We start from the raw sequence: 23,968 nt of genomic DNA on the forward strand, positions 1-23,968 counted from the left end.
ATTATTACATTTCTCTTTTTTTGTTGATGCACATTTCTCTTCTGTACGGAAGTTTGCCTAGCCTTGGTTGTATTGAAAACTTTAAATAAATATATTGAAACTAAAAATGTGAAGGCGGATGCTCTGTCTAGGAGTTTTGTGCCCGACTCTCCGGGTTTATCTGAGCCGGCGGGTATCCTCAAGGAATGAGTAATTGTGTCTGCCATCTCCCCTGATTTGCGGCGGGTGCTGCAAAAATTTCAGGCTAATAAACCTGTTCGTTGTCCAGCGGAGAAACTGTTTGTCCCGGATAGGTGGACAAATAAAGTGATCTCTGAGGTTCATTGTTCGGTGTTGGCTGGTCATCCTGGAATCTTTGGTACCAGAGAGTTAGTGGCTAGATCCTTTTGGTGGCCATCTCTGTCGCGGGATGTGCGTTCTTTTGTGCAGTCCTGTGGGATTTGTGCTCGGGCTAAGCCCTGCTGTTCTCGTGCCAGTGGGTTGCTTTTGCCCTTGCCGGTCCTGAAGAGACCTTGGACACATATCTCTATGGATTTTATTTCAGATCTTCCCGTCTCTCAAAAGATGTCAGTCATTTGGGTGGTCTGTGATCGCTTTTCTAAGATGGTCCATCTGGTACCCTTGTCCAAGTTGCCTTCCTCTTCTGATTTGGTGCCATTGTTCTTCCAGCATGTGGTTCGTTTGCATGGCATTCCAGAGAATATCGTTTCTGACAGAGGTTCCCAGTTTGTTTCGAGGTTTTGGCGAGCCTTTTGTGGTAGGATGGGCATTGACTTGTCTTTTTCCTCGGCTTTTCATCCTCAGACTAATGGCCAGACCGAACGAACCAATCAGACCTTGGAAACCTATCTGAGATGCTTTGTTTCTGCCGATCAGGATGACTGGGTGTCCTTTTTGCCTTTGGCTGAGTTCGCCCTTAATAATCGGGCCAGCTCGGCTACCTTGGTTTCGCCATTTTTCTGCAATTCTGGGTTCCATCCTCGTTTCTCTTCAGGACAGGTTGAGTCTTCGGACTGTCCTGGTGTGGATACTGTGGTGGACAGGTTGCAGCAGATTTTGACTCATGTAGTGGACAATTTGACCTTGTCCCAGGAGAAGGCTCAACGTTTCGCTAATCGCAGACGCCGTGTGGGTCCCCGACTTCGTGTTGGGGATCTGGTTTGGTTATCTTCTCGTCATATTCCTATGAAGGTTTCCTCTCCGAAGTTTAAACCTCGTTTCATTGGTCCTTATAGGATTTCTGAGGTTATTAATCCTGTGTCTTTTCGTCTGACCCTCCCAGATTTTTTTTTATACATAACGTCTTCCATAGGTCGTTGTTGCGGAGATACGTGGCACCTATGGTTCCATCTGTTGACCCTCCTGCCCCGGTTTTGGTGGAGGGGGAATTGGAGTATATTGTGGAGAAGATTTTGGATTCTCGTGTTTCAAGACGGAAACTCCAGTATCTGGTTAAATGGAAGGGTTATGCTCAGGAGGATAATTCCTGGGTTTTTGCCTCTGATGTCCATGCTCCCGATCTTGTTCGTGCCTTTCATGTGGCTCATCCTGGTCGGCCTGGGCGCTCTGGTGAGGGTTCGGTGACCCCTCCTCAAGGGGGGGTACTGTTGTGAATTCTGTGGCAGAGCTCCCTCCTGTGGTCACAAGTGGTACTTCGGCTGATTCTCTCTGGGAGCTTCCGTTTGTGGAGGAAACTGGTACTGCTGCTTCTGAGTTTCCTCCCTCAGGTGATCTGCTGAGGTCGTTAGGTGCTTCTCTACTTAACCCCACCTAATGCTTTGATTCATGCTTCCTGTCAATGTTCCAGTGTTGGACTTGTGTTTCTCTGGATCATTCCTGTGGCCTGCTGCTCTGCATAGCTAAGTGCTTCTTTGCTATTTGTTGCTATTTTTTCTGTCCAGCTTGTCTATTTGTTTTGCTGGAAGCTCTGTGATGCAAAGGGTGTACCTCCGTGCCGTTAGTTCGGTACGGAGGGTCTTTTTGCCCCTTTGCGTGGTTTTCTTTAGGGTTTTGTGTAGACCGCAAAGTTATCTTTCCTATCCTCGTTCTGTCTAGAATATCGGGCCTCACTTTGCTGAATCTATTTCATCCCTACGTTTGTCTTTTCATCTTACTCACAGTCATTATATGTGGGGGGCTGCCTTTTCCTTTGGGGTATTTCTCTGAGGCAAGGTAGGCTTATTTTTTCTATCTTCAGGCTAGTTAGTTTCTCAGGCTGTGCCGAGTTGCATAGGGAGCGTTAGGCGCAATCCACGGCTGCCTCTAGTTGTGTTTGGAGAGGATTAGGGATTGCGGTCTGCAGAGTTCCCACGTCTCAGAGCTCGTTCTATTATTTTGGGTTATTGTCAGATCACTGTATGTGCTCTGATCTCCATGTCCATTGTGATACTGAATTGCCTTTCAGAACAACATGGTGATGTTCCATTTCTGTCAATTTTGTCATCCACCCCTTCTGAGGTTCCAGAGTTCTTGTCTGATTACCGGGATGTATTTGATGAGCCCAAGTCCGATGCCCTACCTACGCATAGAGATTGTGATTGTGCTATCAATTTGATTCCTGGTGGTAAATTCCCAAAATGTCGACTGTTTAATTTATCCGTGCCTGAGCACACCGCTATGCGCAGTTATGTGAAGGAATCCCTGGAGAAGGGGCATATTCGCGCGTCATCGTCGCCATTAGGAGCAGGGTTCTTTTTTGTAGCCAAAAAGGATGGTTCGCTAAGACCGTGTATTGATTACCGCCTTCTTAATAAGATCACTGTTAAATTTCAGTACCCCTTGCCCTTGTTATCTGATTTGTTTGCTCGGATTAAGGGGGCTAGTTGGTTCACCAAGATTGATCTTCGTGGTGCGTATAATCTGGTGCTAATCAGGCGAGGTGATGAATGGAAAACTGCATTTAATACGCCCGAGGGTCATTTTGAGTATCTAGTGATGCCATTCGGACTTGCCAATGCTCCATCAGTGTTTCAGTCCTTTATGCATGACATCTTCCGAGAGTACCTGGATAAATTCCTGATTGTGTACTTGGATGACATTTTGATCTTCTCGGATGATTGGGAGTCTCATATGAAACAGGTCAGAACGGTTTTTCAGGTCCTGCGTGCTAATTCTTTGTTTGTGAAGAGATCAAAGTGTCTCTTTGGTGTGCAGAAGGTTTCATTTTTGGGGTTCATCTTTTCCCCTTCTACTATCGAGATGGATCCTGTTAAGGTCCAAGCCATCCATGATTGGACTCAGCTGACATCTCTGAAAAGTCTGCAAAAGTTCCTGGGCTTTGCTAATTTTTATCGTCGCTTCATCTGCAATTTTTCTAGTATTGCCAAACCATTGACCGATTTGACCAAGAAGGGTGCTGATTTGGTCAATTGGTCTTCTGCTGCTGTGGAAGCTTTTCAAGAGTTGAAGCGTCGTTTTTCTTCTGCCCCTGTGTTGTGTCAACCTGATGTTTCTCTTCAGTTCCAGGTCGAGGTTGATGCTTCTGAGATTGGAGCAGGGGCTGTTTTGTCGCAGAGAGGTTCTGATTGTTCAGTGATGAAACCATGCGCTTTTTTTTCCAGGAAGTTTTCGCCTGCTGAGCGGAATTATGATGTGGGCAACCGAGAGTTGCTGGCCATGAAGTGGGCATTCGAGGAGTGGCATCATTGGCTTGAAGGAGCTAAGCATCGCGTGGTGGTATTGACTGATCATAAGAACCTGACTTATCTCGAGTCTGCTAAGCATTTGAATCCTAGACAGGCTCGTTGGTCGCTGTTTTTCGCCCGTTTTGACTTTGTGATTTCGTACCTTCCGGGCTCTAAAAATGTGAAGGCGGATGCTCTGTCTAGGAGTTTTGTGCCCGACTCTCCGGGTTTATCTGAGCCGGCGGGTATCCTCAAGGAAGGAGTAATTGTGTCTGCCATCTCCCCTGATTTGCGGCGGGTGCTGCAAAAATTTCAGGCTAATAAACCTGATCGTTGTCCAGCGGAGAAACTGTTTGTCCCGGATAGGTGGACAAATAAAGTGATCTCTGAGGTTCATTGTTCGGTGTTGGCTGGTCATCCTGGAATCTTTGGTACCAGAGAGTTAGTGGCTAGATCCTTTTGGTGGCCATCTCTGTCGCGGGATGTGCGTTCTTTTGTGCAGTCCTGTGGGATTTGTGCTCGGGCTAAGCCCTGCTGTTCTCGTGCCAGTGGGTTGCTTTTGCCCTTGCCGGTCCCGAAGAGACCTTGGACACATATCTCTATGGATTTTATTTCGGATCTTCCCGTCTCTCAAAAGATGTCAGTCATTTGGGTGGTCTGTGATCGCTTTTCTAAGATGGTCCATCTGGTACCCTTGTCCAAGTTGCCTTCCTCCTCTGATTTGGTGCCATTGTTCTTCCAGCATGTGGTTCGTTTGCATGGCATTCCAGAGAATATCGTTTCTGACAGAGGTTCCCAGTTTGTTTCGAGGTTTTGGCGAGCCTTTTGTGGTAGGATGGGCATTGACTTGTCTTTTTCCTCGGCTTTTCATCCTCAGACTAATGGCCAGACCGAACGAACCAATCAGACCTTGGAAACCTATCTGAGATGCTTTGTTTCTGCCGATCAGGATGACTGGGTGTCCTTTTTGCCTTTGGCTGATTTCGCCCTTAATAATCGGGCCAGCTCGGCTACCTTGGTTTCGCCATTTTTCTGCAATTCTGGGTTCCATCCTCATTTCTCTTCAGGACAGGTTGAGTCTTCGGACTGTCCTGGTGTGGATACTGTGGTGGACAGGTTGCAGCAGATTTGGACTCATGTAGTGGACAATTTGACCTTGTCCCAGGAGAAGGCTCAACGTTTCGCTAATCGCAGACGCCGTGTGGGTCCCCGACTTCGTGTTGGGGATCTGGTTTGGTTATCTTCTCGTCATATTCCTATGAAGGTTTCCTCTCCGAAGTTTAAACCTCGTTTCATTGGTCCTTATAGGATTTCTGAGGTTATTAATCCTGTGTTTTTTCGTCTGACCCTCCCAGATTCTTTTTTCATACATAACGTCTTCCATAGGTCATTGTTGCGGAGATACGTGGCACCTATGGTTCCATCTGTTGACCCTACTGCCCCGGTTTTGGTGGAGGGGGAATTGGAGTATATTGTGGAGAAGATTTTGGATTCTCGTGTTTCAAGACGGAAACTCCAGTATCTGGTTAAATGGAAGGGTTATGCTCAGGAGGATAATTCCTGGGTTTTTGCCTCTGATGTCCATGCTCCCGATCTTGTTCGTGCCTTTCATATGGCTCATCCTGGTCGGCCTGGGCGCTCTGGTGAGGGTTCGGTGACCCCTCCTCAAGGGGGGGGGTACTGTTGTGAATTCTGTGGCAGAGCTCCCTCCTGTGGTCACAAGTGGTACTTCGGCTGATTCTCTCTGGGAGCTTCCGTTTGTGGAGGAAACTGGTACTGCTGCTTCTGAGTTTCCTCCCTCAGGTGATCTGGTGAGGTCGTTAGGTGCTTCTCTACTTAACCCCACCTAATGCTTTGATTCATGCTTCCTGTCAATGTTCCAGTGTTGGACTTGTGTTTCTCTTGATCATTCCTGTGGCCTGCTGCTCTGCATAGCTAAGTGCTTCTTTGCTATTTGTTGCTATTTTTTCTATCCAGCTTGTCTATTTGTTTTGCTGGAAGCTCTGTGATGCAAAGGGTGTACCTCCGTGCCGTTAGTTCGGTACGGAGGGTCTTTTTGCCCCTTTGCGTGGTTTTCTTTAGGGTTTTGTGTAGACCGCAAAGTTATCTTTCCTATCCTCGTTCTGTCTAGAATATCGGGCCTCACTTTGCTGAATCTATTTCATCCCTACGTTTGTCTTTTCATCTTACTCACAGTCATTATATGTGGGGGCTGCCTTTTCCTTTGGGGTATTTCTCTGAGGCAAGGTAGGCTTATTTTTTCTATCTTCAGGCTAGTTAGTTTCTCAGGCTGTGCCGAGTTGCATAGGGAGTGTTAGGCGCAATCCACGGCTGCCTCTAGTTGTGTTTGGAGAGGATCAGGGATTGCGGTCTGCAGAGTTCCCACGTCTCAGAGCTCGTTCTATTATTTTGGGTTATTGTCAGATCACTGTATGTGCTCTGACCTCCATGTCCATAGTGATACTGAATTGCCTAGCATAACACTCTAGCTCCTCCCTAGAATGTCTGTGTTCCTCTACCTCCTCACTAGAATGTCTGTGTTCCTCTAGTTCCTCCCTAGAATGTCTGTGTGTTCCCTATCTCCTCCCTAGAATGTCTGTGTTCATCTAGCTCCTCCCTAGAATGTCTGTGTGTTCCTCTAGCTCCTCCCTAGAATGTCTGTGTTCCTCTAGTTCCTCGCTAGAATGTCTGTGTTCCTCTAGTTCCTCCTTAGAATGTCTGTGTGTTCCTCTAGCTCCTCCCTAGAATGTCTGTGTGCTCCTCTAGCTCCTCCCTAGAATGTCTGTGTGTTCCTCTAGCTCCTCCCTAGAATATCTGTGTTCCTCTAGCTCTTCCCTAGAATGTCTGTGTGTTCCTCTAGCTCCTCCCTAGAATGTCTGTGTTCCTCTACTTCCTCCCTAGAATGTCTGTGTGTTCCTCTAGCTCCTCCCTAGAATGTGTGTGTGCTCCTCTAGCTCCTCCCTAGAATGTCTGTGTGTTCCTCTAGCTCCTCCCTAGAATGTCTGTGTGTTCCTCTAGCTCTTCCTTAGAATGTCTGTGTTCCTCTAGCTCCTCCCTAGAATGTCTGTGTGCTCCTCTAGCTCCTCCCTAAAATGTCTGTGTGTTCCTCTAGCTCCTCCCTAGAATGTCTGTGTTCCTCTAGCTCCTCCCTAGAATGTCTGTGTTCCCCTAGCTCCTCCCTAGAATGTCTGTGTTCCTCTAGCTCCTCCCTAAAATGTCTGTGTGTTCCTCTAGTTCCTCCCTAGAATGTCTGTGTGTTCCTCTAGCTCCTCCTTAGAATGTCTGTGTTCCTCTACCTCCTCCCTAGAATGTCTGTTTTCCTCTAGCTCCTCCCTAGAATGTCTGTGTTCCTCTAGCTCCTCCCTAGAATGTCTGTGTGCTCCTCTATTTCCTCCCTAGAATGTCTGTGTTCCTCTAGCTCCTCCCTAGAATGTCTGTTTTCCTCTAGCTCCTCCCTAGAATGTCTGTGTTCCTCTAGCTCCTCCCTAGAATGTCTGTGTGCTCCTCTATTTCCTCCCTAGAATGTCTGTGTCTTCCTCTAGCTCCTCTGTTATGAACTGGTGATTTAGAACCACAATGGACCTGGTGGTTAAGAGCACAGAAAATGACCTGATAGTTACTAATAACATAGGACGAGCTCTGAGACGTGGGAACTCTGCTGACCGCAATCCCTAATCCTATCACACCACACTAGAAGTAGCCGTGGAGCGCTCCTGACCAGACCTAGGCGCCTCGGCACAGCCTAAGAAACTAGCTAGCCCTGAAGATAGAAAAATAAGCCTACCTTGCCTCAGAGAAATTCCCCAATGGAAAAGGCAGCCCCCCACATATAGTGACTGTGAGTAAAGATGAAAATACAAACACAGAGATTAAATAGATTTTAGCAAAGTGAGGCCCGACTTACTGAATAGACCGAGGATAGGAAAGATAGCTTTGCGGTCAGCACAAAAACCTACAAACAACCACGCAGAGGGCGCAAAAAGACCCTCCGCACCGACTAACGGTACGGAGGTGCTTCCTCTGCGTCCCAGAGCTTCCAGCAAGCAAGACAAACCAAAAATAGCAAGCTGGACAAAAAATAGCAAACAAAGAAACACAAGCAGAACTTAGCTTATGCAGGGAAGCCAGGCCACAAGAACGATCCAGGAGAGAGCAAGACCAATACTGGAACATTGACTGGAGGCAAGGAGCAAAGAACTAGGTGGAGTTAAATAGAGCAGCACCTAACGACTTAACCTCGTCACCTGAGGAAGGAAACTCAGAAGCCGCAGCCATACTCACATCCACCAAAGGAAGCTCATGGACAGAACCAGCCGAAGTACCACTCATGACCACAGGAGGGAGCTTGACCACAGAATTCACAACAGTACCCCCCCCTTGTGGAGGGGTCACCGAACCCTCACCAGAGCCCCCAGGCCGACCAGGATGGGCCAAATGAAAGGCACGAACCAGATCGGCAGCATGAACATCAGAGGCCAAGACCCAGGAATTATCTTCCTGACCATAACCCTTCCACTTAACCAGGTACTGGAGTTTCCGTCTCGAAATACGAGAATCCAAATTCTTCTCTACCACATACTCCAACTCCCCCTCAACCAAAACTGGGGCAGGAGGATCAACGGATGGAACCACAGGTGCCACGTATCTCCGCAACAATGACCTATGGAATACATTATGGATGGAAAAAGAAGCTGGAAGGGTCAAACGAAACGACACAGGATTAAGAACCTCAGAAATCCTATACGGACCAATGAAAAGAGGCTTAAATTTAGGCGAGGAAACTTTCATAGGAATATAACGAGACGACAACCAAACCAAATCCCCAACACGAAGTCGGGGACCCACATAGCGCCTGCGGTTAGCGAAACATTGAGCCTTCTCCTGGGACAAGGTCAAATTGTCCACTACATGAGTCCAAATCTGCTGCAACCTATCCACCACAGTATCCACACCAGGACAGTCCGAAGACTCAACCTGCCCTGAAGAGAAACGAGGATGGAATCCAGAATTGCAGAAAAACGGCGAAACCAAGGTAGCCGAGCTGGCCCGATTATTAAGGGCAAACTCAGCCAAAGGCAAAAAGGACACCCAATCATCCTGATCAGCAGAAACAAAGCATCTCAGATATGTTTCCAAGGTCTGATTGGTTCGTTCAGTTTGGCCATTTGTCTGAGGATGGAAAACCGAGGAAAAAGACAAATCAATGCCCATCCTAGCACAAAAGGCTCGCCAAAACCTCGAAACAAACTGGGAACCTCTGTCAGAAACGATGTTCTCCGGAATGCCATGTAAACGAACCACATGCTGGAAAAACAATGGCACCAAATCAGAGGAGGAAGGCAATTTAGACAAGGGTACCAAATGGACCATCTTAGAGAAGCGATCACAAACCACCCAAATGACCGACATCTTTTGAGAGACAGGGAGATCCGAAATAAAATCCATAGAGATATGTGTCCAGGGCCTCTTCGGGACCGGCAAGGGCAAAAGCAACCCACTGGCACGAGAACAGCAGGGCTTAGCCCGAGCACAAGTCCCACAGGACTGCACAAACGAATGCACATCCCGCGACAGAGACGGCCACCAAAAGGATCTAGCCACCAAATCTCTGGTACCAAAGATTCCAGGATGACCAGCCAACACCGAACAATGAACCTCAGAGATAACTCTACTCGTCCATTTATCAGGAACAAACAGTTTCGCCGCTGGGCAACGGTCAGGTCTATTAGCCTGAAATTTTTGCAGCACCCGCCGCAAATCAGGGGAGATGGCAGACAAAATTACCCCTCTTTGAGAATACCCGCCGGCTCAGGCAAACCCGGAGAGTCGGGCACAAAACTCCTAGACAGGGCATCCGCCTTCACATTCTTAGAGCCCGGAAGGTACGAAACCACAAAGTCAAAACGGGAGAAAAACAGCGACCAACGAGCCTGTCTAGGGTTCAACCGTTTGGCAGACTCGAGATAGGTCAAATTCTTGTGATCAGTCAAGACCACCACGCGATGCTTAGCTCCTTCAAGCCAATGACGCCACTCCTCGAATGCCCACTTCATGGCCAGCAACTCTCGATTGCCAACATCATAATTACGCTCAGCAGGCGAAAACTTCCTGGAAAAGAAGGCACATGGTTTCATCACCGAGCCATCAGAACTTCTTTGCGACAAAACAGCCCCTGCTCCAATCTCAGAAGCATCAACCTCGACCTGGAACGGGAGCGAAACATCTGGCTGGCACAACACAGGGGCAGAAGAAAAACGACGCTTCAACTCCTGAAAAGCTTCCACAGCAGCAGAAGACCAATTGACCACATCAGCACCCTTCTTGGTTAAATCAGTCAATGGTTTGGCAATACTAGAAAAATTATTGATGAAGCGACGATAAAAATTAGCAAAGCCCAGGAACTTTTGCAGACTCTTCAGAGATGTCGGCTGAGTCCAATCATAAATGGCCTGAACTTTAACAGGGTCCATCTCGATAGTAGAAGGGGAAAAAATGAAACCCAAAAATGAAACCTTCTGAACACCAAAGAGACACTTTGACCCCTTCACAAACAAAGAATTCGCACGCAGGACCTGGAACACCATTCTGACCTGCTTCACGTGAGACTCCCAATCATCCGAGAAGACCAAAATATCATCCAAGTATACAATCAGGAATTTATCCAGGTACTCTCGGAAGATGTCATGCATAAAGGACTGAAATCCTGTGGAGCATTGGAAAGCCCGAATGGCATAACCAGGTACTCAAAATGGCCCTCGGGCGTATTAAATGCTGTTTTCCATTCATCGCCCTGTTTAATACGCACAAGATTATATGCACCACGAAGATCTATCTTGGTGAACCAACTAGCCCCCTTAATCCGAGCAAACAAATCAGACAGCAGCGGCAAGGGGTACTGAAATTTGACTGTGATTTTATTAAGAAGGCGGTAATCAATACAAGGTCTCAACGAACCATCCTTCTTGGCCACAAAAAAGAACCCCGCTCCCAATGGCGACGACGACGGGCGAATATGACCCTTCTCCAAGGATTCCTTCACATAACTCCGCATAGCGGCGTGCTCAGGCACAGACAAATTAAACAGTCGACCTTTAGGAAATTTACTACCAGGAATCAAATTGCTAGCACAATCGCAATCCCTATGCGGAGGTAGGGCACTGGATTTGGGCTCATCAAATACATCCCGGTAATCCGACAAGAACTCTGGGACCTCAGAAGGGGTGGATGATGAAATAGACAGAAATGGAACATCACCATGTACCCCGACAACCTCAGCTGGACACAGACATAGATTTCCAATCCAATACTGGGTTATGGACCTGTAGCCATGGCAACCCCAACACGACCACATTGTGCAGATTGTGCAACACCAAAAAGCGAATATCCTCCTGATGCGCAGGAGCCATGCACATGGTCAGTTGGGTCAAGTACTGAGGCTTATTCTTGGCCAAAGGCGTAGCATCAATTCCTCTCAATGGAATAGGATACTGCAAGGGCTCCAAGAAAAACCCACAGCGCCTAGCAAACTCCAAGTCCATCAAATTCAGGGCAGCGCCTGAATCCACAAATGCCATGACAGAATAGGATGACAAAGAGCAGATCAAAGTAACGGACAAAAGAAATTTCGACTGTACCGTACCAATGGTGGCAGACCTAGCGAAACGCCTGGTGCGCTTAGGACAATCGGAGATAGCATGAGTGGAATCACCACAGTAAAAACATAGCCCATTCTGACGTCTGTGTTCTTGCCGTTCAGCTCTGGTCAAAGTCCTATCACATTGCATAGGCTCAGGTTTATGCTCAGATAATACCGCCAAATGGTGCACAGTTTTACGCTCACGTAAGCGTCGATCGATCTGAATGGCCAAAGACATAGACTCATTCAGACCAGCAGGCATAGGAAATCCCACCATGACATCCTTAAGGGCTTCAGAGAGACCCTTTCTGAAAATTGCTGCCAGAGCACATTCATTCCATTGAGTGAGCACAGACCACTTCCTAAACTTCAGACAATATATCTCTACCTCATCCTGACCCTGACACAGAGCCAGCAAGATTTTCTCTGCCTGATCCACTGAATTAGGTTCATCATAGAGCAATCTGAGCACCAGAAAAAACGCATCAATATCACATAATGCAGGATCTCCTGGCGCAAGGGAAAATGCCCAGTCTTGAGGGTCGCCACGTAATAAAGAAATAATGATCTTCACTTGTTGAACTGGGTCACCAGAGGAGTGGGGTTTCAAAGCCAGAAACAGTTTACAATTATTTTTGAAACTCAGAAACTTAGCTCTATCTCCAGAAAACAAATCAGGAATAGGAATTCTAGGTTCTAACATAGAATTCTGAACCACAAAGTCTTGAATATTTTGTACTCTTGCAGTGAGATGATCCACACAATAAGACAGACCTTTAATGTCCATCACTACACCTGTGTCCTGAACCACCCAAATGTCTAGGGGAAAAGAAAGACAAAACACAGTGCAGAGAAAAAAAAATGGTCTCAGAACTTCTCTTTTCCCTCTATTGAGAAGCATTAGTACTTTGGGCCTCCAGTACTGTTATGAACTGGTGATTTAGAACCACAATGGACCTGGTGGTTAAGAGCACAGAAAATGACCTGATAGTTACTAATAACATAGGACGAGCTCTGAGACGTGGGAACTCTGCTGACCGCAATCCCTAATCCTATCACACCACACTAGAAGTAGCCGTGGAGCGCTCCTGACCAGACCTAGGCGCCTCGGCACAGCCTAAGAAACTAGCTAGCCCTGAAGATAGAAAAATAAGCCTACCTTGCCTCAGAGAAATTCCCCAATGGAAAAGGCAGCCCCCCACATATAGTGACTGTGAGTAAAGATGAAAATACAAACACAGAGATGAAATAGATTTTAGCAAAGTGAGGCCCGACTTACTGAATAGACCGAGGATAGGAAAGATAGCTTTGCGGTCAGCACAAAAACCTACAAACAACCACGCAGAGGGCGCAAAAAGACCCTCCGCACCGACTAACGGTACGGAGGTGCTTCCTCTGCGTCCCAGAGCTTCCAGCAAGCAAGACAAACCAAAAATAGCAAGCTGGACAAAAAATAGCAAACAAAGAAACACAAGCAGAACTTAGCTTATGCAGGGAAGCCAGGCCACAAGAACGATCCAGGAGAGAGCAAGACCAATACTGGAACATTGACTGGTGGCAAGGAGCAAAGAACTAGGTGGAGTTAAATAGAGCAGCACCTAACGACTTAACCTCGTCACCTGAGGAAGGAAACTCAGAAGCCGCAGCCCCACTCACATCCACCAAAGGAAGCCCATGGACAGAACCAGCCGAAGTACCACTCATGACCACAGGAGGGAGCTTGACCACAGAATTCACAACACTCCTCCCAATAATGTCTGTGTGTTCCTCTAGTTCCTCCCTAGAATGTCTGTGTTCCTCTAGTTCCTCCCTAGAATGTCTGTGTTCCTCTAGCTCCTCCCTAGAATGTCTGTGTGTTCCTCTAGCTCCTGTCACGCTGAAAACCAAATACAGAGAGAACGCCGTGACAGTCACAGTGTATAAGGATCATCTTTATTCTCATTTGCACAAGGAAAGACTAGAAGCAATGGGATGAAACTGAAAGGGAGGAGACACAGATTAGATATTAGAAAAAAAACTTTTTGACAGTGAGGGTGATCAATGACTGGAACAGGCTGCCAGGAGAGGTGGTGAGTTCTCCTTCAATGGAAGTCTTCAAATGGAGGCTGGTCAGACATCTGTCTGAGATGGTTTAGTGAATCCTGCTTTGAGCCGGGGGTTGGACCAGATGATCCAGGAGGTCCCTTCCAACTTTAACATTCTATGGTTCTATGATATCCAGAAGAACAATCTTGTGGCATACGTTAAGCTAATGGTAGCCAATGGGGATGAGTTTCCCGCTGTATACACCAAACCCTGATCTCTAATATTTTGGGGAAACCTAATGTTATCTAATTATCTTGTGTTCTCTGTGTTCTCAGATGTTTCGTCCCCTAAACATTCGGATAGTCCTGACTAATTTGATTACATGGTCGTCCAGCAACCCCTTTGATGTAACATCAGGAAGCGCCGGGGATGTGCTGGGAAGATTTTCACAGTGGAAGAGTAGCACTAAAGATCTTAAGAGATGCGACATCTATCATCTCCTCATGTGAGTCACGACTTAATGCCTCGATCTGCTCAGGATGACAGGAACTTTGCTTACAAGCCAATATCTCAATCATTTAGGGCTATTCTTCCCTTTGCACAGTAGAACTTTTTTATTTTTCATTTGCTTCCTAAATGTAAAGCTAAGCAACGATCCAAAGATTGTTTTCTACCATTTTGCTGCAGAGTGTCTGCCAGTCATCTAGGTGAGTGTTCTGCAAAAGTGTTACAAATCCATCAGAGATCCCGATCCTGGTTCTGACGGCTCTTTCTGCTCCTCACCTTCTTTCTGTTAGTGTTAGAGATAGAAGAAAGGAACGGGTGAGGCTTGTACATAGTATGTCGAGAGGATGAAAGCAGCAATAGTCTCAGGGAGAGCAGAGAAAACTTGTGTCAGATAACTAAGAAAGTACATGAGAAGAAAAATGGTGCAGGATAGAAGCTGTGCTGATATATGAGCTAAGAAACATAGCAGCACCCTACACATAAACTTCACATCCAGCCTGTATTACTGGCAGAAACACTCCCACGAGATAAAAATCTGCAACTTGTATCGGCCTACAATCTACGTTTCAGGGGGTTCGAAAGCGAAAAGAGGGATGTAGATTGCAGAATTAAACTTTATACACTAAAAATAACCACTAACATAGTTAAAATAATGTGTCAAAGCCTTAACGGATTATCTGAAATCCCCCACAAAAAGGCACAGAAGTTAGCAAAAGTAATACTCACTTGGTCAAACCTCCACATCATTGCCTTGACATTGAATGGTTCCTGCTAGTCTTTGTGTTTAGGACCCACAGTGATGATTTCCCTTATAACCACATCCACCAACGAGCCCATCACTGATAAGTGGATGTCAGGACTGTCTTAAAATGATATGAAAACCAGAGGTATAGACATGGCTGCTCTCTTTCTTTCATAGCTGTGCTTCATTTCTCACAGCTATGATCAATGACTCCAGCTTTCCTGCATTGTCTGTTGGAGTCAGTGGTGGTCTGAAATCGACCTTCTGCCTCATCAGTTTTTGGGCTGTTGCTTTGTCCCTCTTCTTATGCTACACCGAGGCTTTGCTTGTACAGATTGGCTACTGTGAATGAACAGAATCTCATCAAGTGAAATTTTTTTAATTTAACAAACCCAGCCGAAAATTAGTTTGAAAATTGTGGCAAAAAAAGTTGTGATTTTACCACTATTATCAGCCAACAAAAACCGCACCATGTGAATGCAGCCTTGCACTAGATGACGTTTAGGCTATAAGGTGCCACTATGGTTGTGTCAGCGATTCTAAAAAGCAATTTTCATTATGTTATTTTTTTCCAATTATTGATGGCATGACATTTATTTTTTTTATTGCTTTCAGAGGGCGCGGTGCATACGGCAGTGTGGTTGGCATGGCATTCGTTGGCACCGTGTGTTCACCAAGCGTCGCCACCTCTATTAGTACGGTAAGTAGAGTGTTTTGTCCAGTTTTGCCGCTACTTTTCAGACGCTCATCATGGACTTGTCTGTGCAGTTCAGTCCCGGATCCACCCCACAGTCTCACGCCACAGTGGTCGCTCATGAGCTTGGCCACGTCCTTGGGATGAGCCACGATAATGATCGATGTCCGAGCACCTTTATAATGTTTGGTTCAGACAAGTAAGTATTCCTGGTGGAAGACGTGAATCTGTGTAATGTAGTGTGGAAACTTCATCCTATATACCCATTCTTTATGCTTCGTTTTGTGCTATTCCTGTATTATTCCTCCTGGAAATCTATTTAGCAGTAATTGACAACAGGGCGTTACCATTCCCTTTGTCAGTGAGTCACTGGTGGATTTACTAAAGCAGACATGTCAGGAGCGCGACCAAGACCTCTGTGATTCCTTGATGGCGCTGACAATTTTCATTTTCTCTCTTCCCTTTTCTTCAACTTCTTCTTTCAAAGGCCAGAACTTTTTTTTAATTTTTTTGTCGACATAGCCGTACGGGGGCTTGATTTTTGCGCGACGAGTTATAGTTTTGATTGACGGACCTATCTATTATTAAAACCTCACCTTGTGTCAGTCGACCTCAGTATAGATGGGAGCAGAGCAGTTTTTTTTTTCTTGGGTTTTGTCTGTTAATTTTCTTGCATGGTCCAGGAAAAAAATTGGATATATGCACGGCCCCTTAGAATAACATTGACCCGATGTTTTATTGGATCGAAAATACAATCGTCTGCAGGAGCCCTAAAACTAATTCATTTTTCTCCCATGTATCATCCATATTGCCTCCATTTACATCCTTTTATCATCGAGTTAAAAAAAACCTGAAAAACAGAAATTAATCTGAATTTTTTTTTCCCATTGACACGGATGGAAAACTAATTTAATATGGATTTTTCCTATTTTTTTTATCCGTTTGGGATGTATAGATGTGAATGGCCGAGTCTGATTTTCAAAAAATGATCAGAATACGATACGGAGTCTGATAGAACAGACAGGCATCTCCGTAATAAATATGGATGGCTCCAATAAACTCACACTAACTTCGGTCCCAGTGATGATTGTGTGATAAACTGTCCTCATCCAGACCAATGTAATTCAATTGGGCCGTTCAGATGACCATTTCTTTGCACGGACCGAGCGCCCACAGCATATAGTAATGTCTTATGCATTTTGGATGAAATTTACCTTTTGTTTATGGGTGCAAAAAAATTTTCGGATCCATTACGGATCAACCATATTACATCCGATTGTTAGAGAAACATTGCCATTCTTAACATAGGAAAATGTATTTGCTCTTTTAAGTTTTATCATCCGATGATGTATAAAAAAACATAGCAGATGGATTGCATGTGGATGATGATACAAGATGAAGAATCAGAAGTTTTTTTCTTGGATGAAAATGGAACAATTTTTAATACGATGGCGTGATTTTAGGTTTTATGTGATGCCAACGGATGTGTGAATGTGGCCTTTAGCTGTGTTCGCAGCCTAAGAATATTCAGCGCCATTTACAAATGGCAGCAGCTAAAAGAGCGCTTTCTCAATGGCTTCGTAGTTGCGAATTGTCGTTCCGCATCATAATTGGCAGCCATTAACACCGAAAGTGTTTGTTACCAGCTGTCATTAGCAGATTCTGACCTGTGCCTCAACACGAATTTTGGCCGCTTTGGCCGCATCCTTGTAAAAAACCTTTTCAGAAGTAAATCATGCAAAATTGGTTTGGAGATGGATTTTAATCCAGCTGATTTATCGATTTTTCTCCTGACATTGAATCGTTCTCAGTAATGCACAGACATTTAGTACCTGCAGTGCCAATGACTTTGAAGCACTAATCCTGAGGGGTCAAGGGACTTGTCTGAAAAACCCGCCAGATCCAAACCAGGTCCTCAGTTTACCAGTGTGTGGCAACAATGTGGTCGAGCGCGGAGAAGAGTGTGACTGCGGATCCTCAACGGTAATATACATTTTTATATATATTTTTTATATTTATTTATTATTTTTACATACTATAGGGTGGCTGTACATTAAAAATGTACAGTCACATTTTATTTTGGCGGTGGAGGGTTGCGTTTATCTGCTTCATTTTTTATAAAATCATTGCCTCTTCACCTCATTTCATTTTATCTATTTAATCTCAGAATCAGTAGGATATATCATCACTTTATGATTGGCAGGTATCAGACCTCTGGAACCACTACCACTGATTGTGACAGTGAAGGAGCTGCAGTTCCTGTGCTGCAGCACCTTTAATGTCTTTCCATTCACAGCTCTATTCAAGTAAATGGGGCTTGTTGCTGTTCCTGGCAGAGTCAGTTTGCTGGGGGCGCTGCTGCTGTGCAGGGGGTAGTCAGGGCTACGGCCCCTTTATTCTAAGAGACAGTGGTCATAGAGGATCTTTCCTAATACGTATTCTATACTGGGTTTTATATGGTGCCAATTTTAAAGATAACAGGAATACATGTAATTACCAAGAGGAGACCCTTTTAAAAAAAAAAAAAAAACATTAATTCCCTGCCATCAGGACCAGGGATCTCTGTAGCGGATGTGTGCAATTTCTACAAAACGTGCAACTTTTAAACTTTTTTCTACTTTATTGTAGGAATGCAAAAACCCATGTTGCAATGCTGCCACTTGCAGGCTAACCAGTGGATCACAGTGTGCACAGGGATTATGTTGTGAGAATTGCAAGGTAAAAATATCCTTATTTCAACTTTTCCCATTTTAAATGGATAAAATTGCAAAGAACAAGCAACGTTGCAATCTACTTGTTAAAAATCTTCTCAAGAACGGTTATTATCTCATTTTTACATGATTATATATTTGTGTATATTATGGTTGTATTGCGTTCAATAAGGGTGTCAGAATCTGTAATAAAGCCAAATTGTGCAGAGAGAGACATGCCGTTCTTGATACAACACACTTTAGTGTAGAGGCATGCTGGTTTTGATGCAGCACACTTTAGTGTAGAGACATGCCGTTCTTGATACAACACACTTTAGTGTAGAGACATGACGGTCTTGATACAACATACTTTAGTGTAGCGACATGACAGTATTGATACAACACACTTTAGTGTAGAGACATGCCGGTCTTGATACAGCACGCTTTAGTGTAGAGACATGCCGGTCTTGATACAACACACTTTAGTGTAGAGACATGACGTTCTTGATACAACACACTTTAGTGTAGAGACATGCCGGTCTTGATACAACACACTTTAGTGAAGAGACATGCCGGTCTTGATACAACACACTTTAGTGAAGAGACATGCCGGTCTTGATACAACACACTTTAGTGTAGAGACATGCCGTTCTTGATACAGCACACTTTAGTGTAGAGACATGCCGGTCTTGATACAGCACACTTTAGCGTAGAGACATGCCGGTCTTGATACAACTCACTTTAGTGTAGAGACATGCCGGTCTTGATACAACACACTTTAGTGTAGAGACATGCCAGTTTTGATACAGCACACTTTAGTGTAGAGACATGCCGGTCTTGATACAACACACTTTAGTGAAGAGACATGCCGGTCTTGATACAACACACTTTAGTGAAGAGACATGCCGGTCTTGATACAGCACACTTTAGTGTAGAGACATGCCGGTCTTGATACAACACACTTTAGTGTAGAGACATGACGGTCTTGATACAACACACTTTAGTGTAGAGACATGCCGGTCTTGATACAACACACTTTAGTGAAGAGACATGCCGGTCTTGATACAACACACTTTAGTGAAGAGACATGCCGGTCTTGATACAACACACTTTAGTGTAGAGACATGCCGGTCTTGATACAGCACACTTTAGTGTAGAGACATGCCGGTCTTGATACAGCACACTTTAGCGTAGAGACGTGCCGGTCTTGATACAACTCACTTTAGTGTAGAGACATGCCGGTCTTGATACAACACACTTTAGTGTAGAGAGATGCCAGTTTTGATACAGCACACTTTAGTGTAGAGACATGCCGGTCTTGATACAACACACTTTAGTGAAGAGACATGCCGGTCTTGATACAACACACTTTAGTGTAGAGACATGACGGTCTTGATACAACACACTTTAGTGTAGAGACATGACGGTCTTGATACAGCACACTTTAGTGTAGAGACATGCCGGTCTTGATACAACACACTTTAGTGAAGAGACATGCCGGTCTTGATACAACACACTTTAGTGTAGAGACATGCCGGTCTTGATACAGCACACTTTAGTGTAGAGACATGCTGGTCTTGATACAGCACACTTTAGTGTAGAGACATGCCGGTCTTGATACAGCACACTTTAGTGTAGAGACATGCCGGTCTTGATACAACACACTTTAGTGTAGAGACATGACGGTCTTGATACAACACACTTTAGTGTAGTGACATGCCGGTCTTGATACAACATACTTTAGTGTAGAGACCTCCTGGTTTTGATACAGCACACTTTAGTGTAGAGACATGACGGTCTTGATACAACACACTTTAGTGTAGAGACATGACGGTCTTGATACAACACACTTTAGTGTAGAGACATGACGGTCTTGATACAGCACACTTTAGTGTAGAGACATGCTGGTTTTGATACAGCACACTTTAGTGTAGAAACATGCCGGTTTTGATACCGCACACTTTAGTGTAGAGACATGACGGTCTTGATACAACACACTTTAGTGTAGAGACATGACGGTCTTGATACAACACACTTTAGTGTAGAGACATGACGGTCTTGATACAGCACACTTTAGTGTAGAGACATGCTGGTTTTGATACAGCACACTTTAGTGTAGAAACATGCCGGTTTTGATACCGCACACTTTAGTGTAGAGACATGACGGTCTTGATACAGCACACTTTAGTGTAGAAACATGCCGGTTTTGATACAGCACACTTTAGTGTAGAAACATGCCGGTTTTGATACAACACACTTTAGTGTAGAGGCATGCTGGTTTTGATACAACACACTTTAGTGTAGAGACATGCTGGTTTTGATACCGCACACTTTAGTGTAGAGACATGCCGGTTTTCATACAGCACACTTTAGTGTAGAAACATGCCGGTTTTGATACAACACACTTTAGTGTAGAGGCATGCTGGTTTTGATACCGCACACTTTAGTGTAGAGACATGACGGTCTTGATACAGCACACTTTAGTGTAGAGGCATGCTGGTTTTGATACCGCACACTTTAGTGTAGAGACATGCTGGTTTTGATACAGCACACTTTAGTGTAGAGACATGCTGGTTTTGATACAACACACTTTAGTGTAGAGACATGCCGGTCTTGATACAGCACGCTTTAGTGTAGAGACATGCCGGTCTTGATACAACTCACTTTAGTGTAGAGACATGCCGGTCTTGATACAACACACTTTAGTGTAGAGACATGCCAGTTTTGATACAGCACACTTTAGTGTAGAGACATGCCGGTCTTGATACAACACACTTTAGTGAAGAGACATGCCGGTCTTGATACAACACACTTTAGTGTAGAGACATGACGGTCTTGATACAACACACTTTAGTGTAGAGACATGACGGTCTTGATACAACACACTTTAGTGTAGAGACATGCCGGTCTTGATACAGCACACTTTAGTGTAGAGATATGCCGGTCTTGATACAACACACTTTAGTGAAGAGACATGCCGGTCTTGATACAACACACTTTAGTGTAGAGACATGCCCGTCTTGATACAGCACACTTTAGTGTAGAGACATGCTGGTCTTGATACAGCACACTTTAGCGTAGAGACATGCCGGTCTTGATACAGCACACTTTAGTGTAGAGACATGCCGGTCTTGATACAACACACTTTAGTGTAGAGACATGACGGTCTTGATACAACACACTTTAGTGTAGTGACATGCCGGTCTTGATACAACACACTTTAGTGTAGAGACCTCCTGGTTTTGATACAGCACACTTTAGTGTAGAGACATGACGGTCTTGATACAACACACTTTAGTGTAGAGACATGACGGTCTTGATACAACACACTTTAGTGTAGAGACATGACGGTTTTGATACCGCACACTTTAGTGTAGAGACATGACGGTCTTGATACAACACACTTTAGTGTAGAGACATGACGGTCTTGATACAGCACACTTTAGTGTAGAGACATGCTGGTTTTGATACAGCACACTTTAGTGTAGAAACATGCCGGTTTTGATACCGCACACTTTAGTGTAGAGACATGACGGTCTTGATACAGCACACTTTAGTGTAAAAACATGCCGGTTTTGATACAGCACACTTTAGTGTAGAAACATGCCGGTTTTGATACAACACACTTTAGTGTAGAAACATGCCGGTTTTGATACAACACACTTTAGTGTAGAGACATGCTGGTTTTGATACAACACACTTTAGTGTAGAGACATGACGGTCTTGATACAGCACACTTTAGTGTAGAAACATGCCGGTTTTGATACAACACACTTTAGTGTAGAGACATGCTGGTTTTGATACCGCACACTTTAGTGTAGAGACATGCCGGTTTTGATACAGCACACTTTAGTGTAGAAACATGCCGGTTTTGATACAACACACTTTAGTGTAGAGGCATGCTGGTTTTGATACCGCACACTTTAGTGTAGAGACATGCTGGTTTTGATACAACACACTTTAGTGTAGAGACATGCTGGTTTTGATACCGCACACTTTAGTGTAGAGACATGCTGGTTTTGATACCGCACACTTTAGTGTAGAGACATGCTGGTTTTGATACCGCACACTTTAGTGTAGAGACATGCCGGTTTTGATACAGCACACTTTAGTGTAGAAACATGCCGGTTTTGATACAACACACTTTAGTGTAGAGACATGCTGGTTTTGATACAGCACACTTTAGTGTAGAGACATGCTGGTTTTGATACAACACACTTTAGTGTAGAGGCATGCTGGTTTTGATACCGCACACATTAGTGTAGAGACATGCCGGTTTTGATACAACATACTTTAGTGTAGAGGCATGCTGGTTTTGATACCGCACACTTTAGTGTAGAGACATGCCGGTTTTGATACAACACACTTTAGTGTAGAGGCATGCTGGTTTTGATACCGCACACATTAGTGTAGAGACATGCCGGTTTTGATACAACATACTTTAGTGTAGAGGCATGCTGGTTTTGATACCGCACACTTTAGTGTAGAGACATGCTGGTTTTGATACAACACACTTTAGTGTAGAGGCATGCTGGTTTTGATACCGCACACATTAGTGTAGAGACATGCCGGTTTTGATACAACATACTTTAGTGTAGAGGCATGCTGGTTTTGATACAGCACACTTTAGTGTAGAGACATGCTGGTTTTGATACAACACACTTTAGTGTAGAGGCATGCTGGTTTTGATACCGCACACATTAGTGTAGAGACATGCCGGTTTTGATACAACATACTTTAGTGTAGAGGCATGCTGGTTTTGATACCGCACACTTTAGTGTAGAGACATGCTGGTTTTGATACAGCACACTTTAGTGTAGAGACATGCTGGTTTTGATACAACACACTTTAGTGTAGAGACATGCTGGTTTTGATACCGCACACATTAGTGTAGAGACATGCCGGTTTTGATACAACATACTTTAGTGTAGAGGCATGCTGGTTTTGATACCGCACACTTTAGTGTAGAGACATGCCGGTTTTGATACAACATACTTTAGTGTAGAGACATGCTGGTTTTGATACCGCACACTTTAGTGTAGAGACATGCTGGTTTTGATACCGCACACTTTAGTGTAGAAACATGCCGGTTTTGATACCGCACACTTTAGTGTAGAGGCATGCTGGTTTTGATACCGCACACTTTAGTGTAGAAACATGCCGGTTTTGATACCGCACACTTTAGTGTAGAGACATGCTGGTTTTGATACCGCACACTTTAGTGTAGAGACATGCTGGTTTTGATACCGCACACTTTAGTGTAGAGACATGCGAGCCTTGATACAACCGGCTTTCCTGTAGAGTGATGCCGGTCTTGATACAACCAATTGTCTTGTAGAGACATGCTGCTCTTGATCCTGTAGTGACTCCTGTAGTGTATTGCTCCTTTAACAAATGACTACTGATTTTTCTTCATACTTCAGTTTAAGGTCGGGGGAATACTTTGCCGAGCTCAGTCTAACATATGTGACCTGCCCGAATACTGCAATGGATCCTATGCCCTGTGTCCTGTTGACGTGTATATAATGGATGGTTACCCCTGCAACAACTCTTACTGCTATAGCGGGGTGTGTCAGAGCTATGACGATCAGTGCCAGGCACTGCTGGGTCCAGGTAATCAATGATTTCTCATTAGTGATTATATTTATTGGGTTTATATCCACATTGGAGGCGCAATCATTATTGGGACCCTCAAATGTTTATCGTGTTCAATCACTTTTCCAAGTAGGGATGTTACCACCTTTGTGCGGTCTGTCCCAAAGAAAGAAAATAGTCAAGCAGCCCTAGTCTGATGGGCGAGGAGCAGGGTACCCCTATTCTTCAAGATGGAACATATTACAGTTAGCCAAGCTTATTGATATCACTGGTATTGGCCAATCATCAAGTGTGTATAGGGGCCAGCCCAAATCTTCCTGTAACAACAGCAACTGGAGCGAGCTCAGATAGCTGCTGTTTACCATATAAATGTCACTGTCAGTCACCGAGAGCAGCATTTAAATGACACAATTAACGGTGTGCAAGTGCACCGACTCTCGTCGCCTTCCGTGATGC

General features: G+C 44.7%; 1 protein-coding gene across 1 annotated transcript in view; it reads left to right on the plus strand.

Annotated features, from left to right (window-relative positions):
• The window catches only part of LOC138665907 (disintegrin and metalloproteinase domain-containing protein 9-like), a 105,035-nt gene that overhangs the window by 65,332 nt on the left and 15,735 nt on the right, over positions 1–23,968 (plus strand). The window contains exons 9-14 of the mRNA XM_069753860.1: positions 13,620–13,789; positions 15,149–15,233; positions 15,302–15,426; positions 17,039–17,210; positions 17,856–17,945; positions 23,341–23,530. Of these exons, the coding sequence (XP_069609961.1) occupies positions 13,620–13,789; positions 15,149–15,233; positions 15,302–15,426; positions 17,039–17,210; positions 17,856–17,945; positions 23,341–23,530 (832 nt within the window). The remainder of the gene's footprint in view (positions 1–13,619; positions 13,790–15,148; positions 15,234–15,301; positions 15,427–17,038; positions 17,211–17,855; positions 17,946–23,340; positions 23,531–23,968) is intronic.

Source organism: Ranitomeya imitator, chromosome 2 (assembly GCF_032444005.1).
Source record: "Ranitomeya imitator isolate aRanImi1 chromosome 2, aRanImi1.pri, whole genome shotgun sequence".
In the NCBI taxonomy this organism is placed as follows: Eukaryota; Metazoa; Chordata; class Amphibia; order Anura; family Dendrobatidae; genus Ranitomeya; species Ranitomeya imitator.